Source organism: Salminus brasiliensis, chromosome 9 (assembly GCF_030463535.1).
Source record: "Salminus brasiliensis chromosome 9, fSalBra1.hap2, whole genome shotgun sequence".
Taxonomy (NCBI): Eukaryota; Metazoa; Chordata; class Actinopteri; order Characiformes; family Bryconidae; genus Salminus; species Salminus brasiliensis.
The window spans coordinates 19,038,889-19,048,380 of NC_132886.1; the positions used below are offsets into that span (position 1 = coordinate 19,038,889).

The window sequence follows — 9,492 nt, forward strand, 5'->3', positions numbered from 1 at the left end:
TGACCTTAACTGACTCGCAACTTGCCTAGTGACTTGACTTGACTGACTTGACTTGTGAAACATTTGGACAGCTGTAATGTGGTAAATGCATAAAACCTTTATCAGCTTTACATATGCTTGTCAGTTTTGCTGCTGTCAGTGTTTAACCAATCAAAACTTATTTGTGTAGCACTTTTTACAGATGATGTCCAGTTATAAGAAAAAAGATCAATTAAAGCCCCAGTGAGCAAGCAAATGTGACAGTGGCAAAACTACTTCTAAATGTATATAAATAAATAATTCTAAATTATTGATAAAAAATAATAATTTTCCACCACATAGGTCTGTTATTATGCTTAGGTGTGCTGATGTCATATTAGTGATGGTAATGAAAGAAATGGCGATGGTTAATGGTAGTAATAATAATAACAAAAGCGTTAAGAAGGTTAATAGTCATGTAAATCTTATTGGAGTCAGTAATGGAGGGTGGGCAACTAGTCCAAGACTGATAGCAGTAGCTGGAGGGTGGCTATTTGGTCTGTAATGGGTAACAGGAGAGCCGGACTGTTAAACTTCCATCAGAGTCCGGATGGAAGGCAGGATGGCAGTCATTAATTCAGTAAAGAATAAGGAGATGGGATTGGTTCTGTTTGGATTTATGAAATACAGAGGCTCTGAGCAAAAGCTCTTGGAACTCACAGTGGTGCCAGTATAGCTACAAAAGAGAAATCTTGAATCTGATGGACTGAATAAATCCCTGTATACAGCAAATATGGTGTTTAAAGAAAACGGCTGTATAAAACTGTTGGCTAGTATTCATTTTTAACAGTGTGTATGCTAGCTAGTGCAATTTCTAATCTGGCTGAGTAGGTCAGCTAATACAGGAATTTAGTACAACGCAGTGCCTGCAGCAAATAATGAGACTAAATTAAAAATCTCACCTGAAGACTCTAGATTTGACTCTCCCCTGCACACAGAGACTCCACTCTACTTTAGAAGTGTGTTTGTATGCATGGCCATTCAGTGAAATTGTTTGTTTTTGCATGGTTATAGATTGTCTCATTGGGTACTTTCTTTACTATAATTTTACTGTATCTTATATTCTAGACCATGTAGTCATCACTTCTGTCCACTCTCTTTTTCTCTGTCTTACCACCTATCTTTGAGAAAGGTCACATGTTTCTGTTCCCTGCGGCACACACATGCTCTCTCTCTCTCTCTCTCTCTCTCTCTCTCTCTCTCTCTCACACACACACACACACACACACACACACACACACACACACACACACACACACACACACACACACACACACACAAACAGTCCAGCCTGATCCCATTTGAGCTGCACTTACCCCAGCCTTACCCTCTCTGTCCTGGAGGCTCTGTGAAATTGATCTGTATTACTCAAGCTTTACAAACCACACCAAACCAAGTGTCTCCTCTGTTGAAGACCAGAGAATGTGTGCTTGTGAACCTGTCAGGGTTAAAGAATGGATAGGTGAGGATTATAAAGTCTTTACTGCATTAAGACTTGAAACAGATATTCATACCCACCTGCCGACTCTCGCACTGCTTTTAACAATCTCAGATACGCATCTAGTTTCCTTTCTCTTTATCCCTGTGTGGAAAAACACATACATGCACATGGCTACACACTTTCTCACACACACACACACACACACACACACACACACACAAAAGCAAACATCCAGTGCTAGGCGAAAGTGATGGCTATCACTTTAGTGATAAGTCGGCTGTCTGTAATCATCTGCCAATTTCTGTGGCTACAAATACGTTGTTATATGTCTGTGGTGATGGCTATCTTGTCTAGTAAGCCACAGCAGTGCAGAAAGATAAGTGATGTGTGTGAATATTAGGGACATGGCTGTTCGGTAGAAGAGATAAGAGTTTATGATACTCAGCACTGTTACTGAAGGCTACTGAACTACACTGGGCATGACCGTTCGAGACCAGAGATCATGAGGAGTATTTGTATATGAATGCAGTATACTTTAAAATCTTTAATCAATTAGTAAAACAAATTATAGGGATAACTGTGGTTATTAGAACGTTCAGATATCCAACCAAATCTTGTTGGTATTGTTTGAGCTAGGTATTCAAATAAGGCATGTGTAGTTGTGGAAATTACCAAAAATGTGCAATTTGTAATGAATTTAATTGAATAGATTAGATTGTTGGGATACAAACGGATGTTTTATTTACATTTTTTTTTATTTTGATTTATGAAAGGTCAAATGATTTTTATATATATATATATATATATATATATATATATATATATGTTTGTGTGTGTGTGTATTTTGTTTTTAGATTATTATTATTATGATTATTATGATTATTATTTATTTTATTTTTTTTTACATTTTTCCCAAAACGTTGCTGTTTTGGAGATGCAGCAGTTTCTTCATCAACAGTCAGCCCTACTGAATCATCTTTAAAGCCATGCTCTTTACATGGGCTCCCAACTTCCTTCTGACTGAGTTTGTAGAAACCGTAGTTCCAGTTGACTGCCTGGAGCCACACCATGAGACCATGAGTCCTGCAATGGCTCAGTAATCTCCATGGTAGCCACTAGTGTGGGCAGCTGGCACAGGATGCCTTGAGCTTAACAGAATCACCATGCGGAAGTGCTTTCGGGAGCACTGCGTGGAAGCACCACGCGGAACCGCTTGCGATACCCTGTGCTGGTGGTCCGCCTTCTATCACCAGTCCCCCTGTGGAGCTCTAGTCTGCTCCTGTCCATTGAAGGCTTTTTGGGGATGCAGCCCCTGTGACCAGCCTGCCACCCAGCATGAGACTAGAACAGAACCTGGCGTAACCCGCAGCCCCTCCTCCCCTAAGGCTTTGACTTTTTCAGAGCCGGTTCTGAAAAAGAGGTGGAAAACATTAAAGGGCTGGACCTTGGCACAGACGTTCCATCAAAATGTCTAATAAGCCCACTCTTATTGTTGTGTTAAACCTTTCAAATTAATGTGTTGGGTTACTAGCAACCCACAACCCTTTTTTCTACCCTAGCTAGACTGTTGTTTGGTAGGCCCTCCTCTGTATTGAAGTATTTCGTATTTTCAGTATTTCTTTGTTTTTCAATTCAATGAGATTCTTGGCCTATCTTCCTTGCATTGCTCTTTTGAGGTCTGTCTACAGATTTTGGATGATGTTTAGGTCTAGGGACTGTAAGGGTCATGGCAAACCTTTTATCTTGTTTATTTTGGAGGTGTGTTTAGGACTGTTGTCCTGCTGTAGAAGCCAACCTCTTTTAATCACTCAGACTGTGTGATGTTTGCTTCCAGTATTTAGTATTTTTTATATAGTATTTAAGTGAATTCATTCTTCCCTCCATAAGTGAATTGTTCCCAGTGCCACTGGCTACAACACAAGCCTAAAGCATGACCGATCCACCCCCTTGCTTTACATTTAGAGATGTTCTTTTTCTGAAATTCTGCATCCATTTTTGTTCAAACATTGATCATTACATCTAAAAGTTGTATTTCTATTTATATTATATAACACCTTTACTTGCCAGTGAGCTACCACACCATGTGGGGTTCCATTCCAGGTTTGGGTGACTGTGCTGCACTACACTAATAAGAGTCCTTGGGCAAGACTTCTAACTCTGTATTGGCCCTCCACTGTAATACGAATAATCCTGGAAGTTTCCCTGAATAAGAGCATCAACTAGTTCCCCTAAATGAAAATGGAAATTTTAACCACTGGACATGTTTCCAAAAGGTTTTGTGTGAAGGACGCGTGAAAGGTCTTCTGAGCACTCTTTGATGAAGGTCATATTTGTGCTTGAGTGACTGTACAGTAGAACAGTGCACCACCACTCCAGAGTTTGATAGTCTTTTGCCTTTCTAGCAGTCCTTTTCGCAGTTGTTTCAAAATTGTCTTGGTCTTCAGGCCTAACCTTAACCGTCACCTTTCTTGTTGTCCGCTGTTTCCTTAGTTTGTAATGCAAAAAAGAAATGCCCACTTTAAAAGGTTTATCTTCCTGTGTTCTTCTACTGGTCTGTGGTCCTCAATTGCAATGTTCAGAGTGCTAGGCACCTACTTGGAGGAGCCCATGGCTGTTTTGTTGGGACAAGATGGTTGTGAACAGGCCATAGCCCTGACAAGCTAATTAAGGTCTGAGATGTTAACAATTCACTAATCTTGCCTAAAATGTTTTGATAAATGAAACATTCATCCTTACTGTTATGCCTTTTGGAGATCAATTTATATTCTACTCACTCTAACTATTAATAATAAAATGTTTTTTTTTTTGTCAGGCGTTCCCAAACTTGCAAACTTGTATGTAATTGCTCTCATGAATTATATTTGCATGAGGCTTTTGTACCTCTACATTTATTACTACAGCATATCTATTGCTTTGTCTAGTGTATCTATACAGTTTATAAATGTGAGTGTGTGCTTTCTGTGCGATAAGTTCATGGCAGCATGCGCATGATGCTGTGTGGTTGTGCATGTTCTGTGTGTTTGGTGCAGTTTGCCCGTTCACATATATGCACATTGTACAAATGGCCAAACATGTATACATTCAAACAGGAGAGTCCAATCTTATTCGCAAAGTAAGGCTGCAGGGTTTTGTTCCTAAACAGTGCATCATGATTTTTACTGTATGAACTGTGCAGAAAGATGTGCTGTCTTTTAGTATGAGAGTTTCTAGCTTATTGTTTGTCATCTGTTTACTAACATCCTCTTCCTCTTCTTTAGGATGAAGGACACTAGTCGGAAAAACAACATGTTTGCTCAATTCCGAAAGAACGAACGCGACAAACAGAAGCTCATAGACACCGTCGTCAAGCAGCTGAGGAATCTCATCGCTACCCACCAATCCTGAGTCCACTGGCTGTTCTGCTTCAGCTTGACCCCTCCTCTGTGTCTTCCTTAACTGGTCAACTCTTCTGGTAGAGCATGTAGACCACATTTGACCTGTCCTTATTGGTGGAGGGGGATCTTCTCAGCTCAACTATTAAAAGATACAACAACAACAGCAACAAAAAAGAGACTTGCACTAATATACACATGGGTGCCATGAGTCTAGTACGTGCCTCACCCCAAGGTGTCCCAAATATACCCTGACTATTTTGCCATCTTGTGCCCAGGCCTTTAATGCCTTCTTGATTGATTGGACTTTGTGCCCTTAGTATCACATGTCTTCCTATATAACTGTCTAAGCACACTATAGAGGGTTCACCTTAGCAAGGCTTTTGCTTGCCTTTGTTATTTTTATTTGTCAGTAAGACCTTGCTTCTCAGTTTTCTGTACCTACACTCCATGTTTCTTTATGGAGATGTGAGAAAACCTTTTGGAGGTCTATGAAACCTTCACATATTGTACAAACATGATTCTTTATGAAACCATAACTGATTCTTCTGTGGTATCCCTCAAAGAATCATTTGAAACACCTTCATTCTTTACCTATGTGTACCTATATTGCACATTTACCAATATCTGTCTATTTTGGACTGTCCTTAATACAGACAACTAGACTGATCACTTGTTTAGTGCGTCCTAGTTCTTGTAGTCTTAACCCACTGCACAATTATGCCAAGCTGGAACATGTGCTAGTCACTATTGTACTTTTAGAGGAACCAGAGATGTATAATGACCATGAAATGGGGCAGAAATTATGCAAATCAGTAGTTATTGCCTTAACCTTAGCCATCCACAAGGACTCAGCAGCTGGCATTCTTTTTGCCAAGGGAAGGCAGATGGCTCTCTTGCGGTCTTCCAGTTCACCTGTGTGCATATGTATGTTTACGCAACTTCTAGTGGTCAATACACACCTTGAAAATGGTTTGTGTGAAACGACTGTATTTGAATGACGGGATTTTCCTCCCCAGTGTTTTTGTCCATGGGTGCAATATTACATTTGTTTTTCAAAGAGGGAAATAATTGGAAAATTTTTGTTTAGGAAAGTATGTATTGTCCAAGACTGAGGGCTGTGGAACCTTTATAAAGGGATGTGATAATAATCCAAACTTAAAGGGAGTATTGCACTGTTCTCTCGTATCTTAAGAGACAGTTGTGGTGTTTAAATGAAGAGTGAATGGGCATGTTCACTGTATGCTGGTTGTGCTTTTTTGTGCCTTGATTGTTTTTTGTTTGTTTGTTTGTTTTTGTTCTGTCAGGAATTATTGATTGTAGTGTTTTCTGCACTGCACCTGGACTTGGTTTGTGACCAAGCCGTGAAAATATGCGAGTGTGCCTAAAAGAGTGAGAGTGACAAGGCAGTGACTGTGGCAGTGTACATTTGACCATGCTGCTCTTGTAGATTGTGTGTGTGTGTGTGTGTGTGTGTGTGTGTGTGTGTGTGTGTGTGTGTGTGTGTGTGTGTGTGTGTATAGAAACACTTTATTCATTTTGTTGTTAATGGAGACAGCTGCACTGTACAGACTGTAATGTTAAACCACTAATGAATGACCTTACAATACTAATAGAGTCTAAGATAAATGCCAATAAATACACAATAAACAAAACCACAGCTTTGAGTAAAGACTTATTTTGTAGTTTTCTCATGTATCCAACTGCAACAGTGAGGAACTCCCAAGGTCTTCTGGTAGCTAAAATCATTTCCATGGAACTAAAATGCGATATGCAGGCTCTGCTCGTGCTGTACCTGGTTATTTTACATAACATTGATGTGTTTGATGCAGAAAAGATGGACAAGGATCTGAGCCACTTTACCAAGGGACACGTTTTGAAGACTAGATGACCTAGACAGAGAATCTTCAAAACAATAGGCGGGTGTTCTCGATATGTAGTGGTTAGTATCTACTAAAAGTGATCCAAGAAAGAAAAGCCAATTAACAGGTGACAAGCTGTGGACCACCAATGCTAGCCGATCTAGTCTGAGCCCACAAAAGACAATAACTGCTGAAAAAGTCTGTGACTCAACAAAGTCAGAACTGGTCAGGCTGCACGCAGAGGTCTCTCAATATTAGGCTGGTGGGTTTGATGTTATGGCTGATGGCTGATAGTTCATATGGCACAAACTCAAGGCCTTCCTTGAATGGTTGTGGTTCACCATCAAAGTACCCTGTTTGTCCAACAAATGTCCATATTTATGTATCTTTCTAAATCGAGGGTCTTAAAACAGAATATCCTTTTACACTGGATATTGGAACATTGTTGTGAGGATTTGCTCACAACAAAGATATTGATTGGAACATTCTGGTGTGAGATCAGATCCACTTTGTCCTCATTTCTGACATCAATACCTTTTTTCCAGTGGGAGTTTCTAATAAGTCACGCTGTTTGGAAATGCTTCTTAATGTGCTTGGCCAGCTCTGAATCCATGGCTTCCTTGCGACTGGGTCTCATGACAAAGAGTGTGGACCACCCACAGATGATCTGATGAAGAAGGGATGATGGTAAAGTCGATGAGGCTGTTGGAAATCAGTGAAGGGAGATGAACTTGGGCCACTTCCACAGAATGGCCTGCTGAACTTGAGAATGGCCTCCCCACCACTCTGCTCCCGTTTCCGCTTTGGGTTTGGCATTTGCTTAGTTGTACCCATATTCAAGATAGTTTCCTGATTCAACATGCAGTGTTGCATGCCCCCTGGTGTGTGTGTGTGTGTGTGTGTGTGTGTGTGTGTGTGTGTGTGTGTGTGTGTGTGTGTGTGTGTGTGTGCGCGTATATGAAGAGCATCACTGAACTGCAACAACACAAACACACCCTGCTCTCTCTCACACTTGTCCTCTTGTGCAGACGCGATAGTGTGGCCCACCAGGGTGGTGGAGCGCTGCATGCTTTGAGTGGCTTGGGCAAAACAATTCTTTTGGGGCTCACTTGAGCGCAACGTCCTTTTTGTGAGAGATCAGTGACCGAGCAGTGCCAGCTCAGAAGAAGATGATGAACCCTAGCCTTCACTTTCTCTTTTCTGTCAGCACTTTTCCAATTCTGAGACTTTTTGGAGGTTCTGGAAGCAGCTTGAATTTCATTTGGAGGCTCAATTTGGTAGATTTTATTGCACTGGGGGGGAGGGCTTGTCTCGTCTCTCTTGTCTCTTTAAACACCGGTAATTCCATATCTTGATGACTGCCGCCCTCTCCAGCCTGACATTGATGGAAGACTGACCATCGGGGTACCCTGCTACCTGCCGCAGAGCGCTTACCTGCCCTCTCTTCTCAGTATTTGCTACACTTCACACCTTCAAACTACATCTCTGCTTTAATCTGATGGACCAACGTTTGGATATGTGATGGGACTGATTCAGCATCACCATAACTATTGCAAAGCATATCAGTGACCATGCATAACAATGAACTTATGGGGTGTTAAGGTACAGTTTATTGGTCATTTAGAAGTGGAGGATCGGTCTCCCCCCACTGTGAGTCTTGGTTCCTGCCAAGAGGGTTTTTGTTTTTTTGCCACTGTCGCCTTTGGCTTGTTCACTTGGGGGTTACATGATCTATTTTATTTAATTTATTTAGTCTTATTTACTTATTCACTCTTTGTGTTATCAGGGGGAAAATGACTTGGCTTACCCTTAAGACTCAAGGTTTTGTATTTGAATGGGTACATTAATAGGACTGTTGAGGTCTGTTTACTAAGCCGCAGTACAATACACACTAATATGCCGCTACCGCATTAGTGCCACTGTCGTACTGGGAATGGTTGACCACCATATAAAATTTGGTCAGCAGTGGTCCCTTTCCATTCATGCCTCGTCTAGCCTAGTTTAGTTTTGTCCATACAATTAGAACGCAGGTGGGTCCAACACAGATTTTTATTTATTTATTTATTTGTTTGTTTGTTTCTAGTCAAAGTTATTATTTCTTGGTCAAAACTGATTGGCCCATTCTGTTGAAAGACAAGACTTTATCCATGAACCGACACCATGTTGGGTGCTACGAGAACTCTATTCCAATTTCAACCAATGGCTGCTCTCTTCATTTAGACATAACATCACTAATAGACAAAATTAGTGTAATTGTGGAAAAGGCAGGCACTGCAGAAAGAGATTACACTAGTTGCAGCTCGCAGCTGGATTTTGTCTGTTGCACTATGCGCAGTGTTCAAGGGAAACTAGCTTTTCCAGCTAAATTCTAGTCCACAACAGTGAACAACTGCCTACACTTGATACTGTGACAAAACAAAACAAACAAAAAACCCCACATTTTAGAGGAATATCAGTCACTGAGAAGTTACACCACCTTGTTCACATCACACCAAAACAGAAGACTGAGATGTGGTGGTCAGTTTTGCATGCTATTAATATGACCTCTTCTGTCAAGGTAGGTGGTTCTTGGCCATATTCAGATGGGAAATAGCATCAGGCTCTGATGATACGCCTGGAAGTTTGGCATGTGCCTGTATGAGTGGCTTACGGGAAGCTCTTTCATCACAAGTCTATCCATTCTGGAAAAGAAACATTTCGCTTGTAAATCCCACAATTCCCATGGATTTCCAAAATTGAAATCATAAATAAAGACTAGTGATTCATTATTCTGATGGCTCGTTTTCTTCAGCAGCACTTT

General features: G+C 40.8%; 1 protein-coding gene across 1 annotated transcript in view; it reads left to right on the top strand.

The window, feature by feature from the left end:
- The window catches only part of exoc6b (exocyst complex component 6B), a 100,991-nt gene extending 94,506 nt beyond the window's left edge, over window positions 1–6,485 (top strand). The window contains exon 22 of the mRNA XM_072687693.1: window positions 4,717–6,485. Coding sequence (XP_072543794.1) covers window positions 4,717–4,843 — 127 coding nt within the window. The 3' untranslated portion in view covers window positions 4,844–6,485. The remainder of the gene's footprint in view (window positions 1–4,716) is intronic.
- Window positions 6,486–9,492: the final 3,007 nt, after the last annotated feature.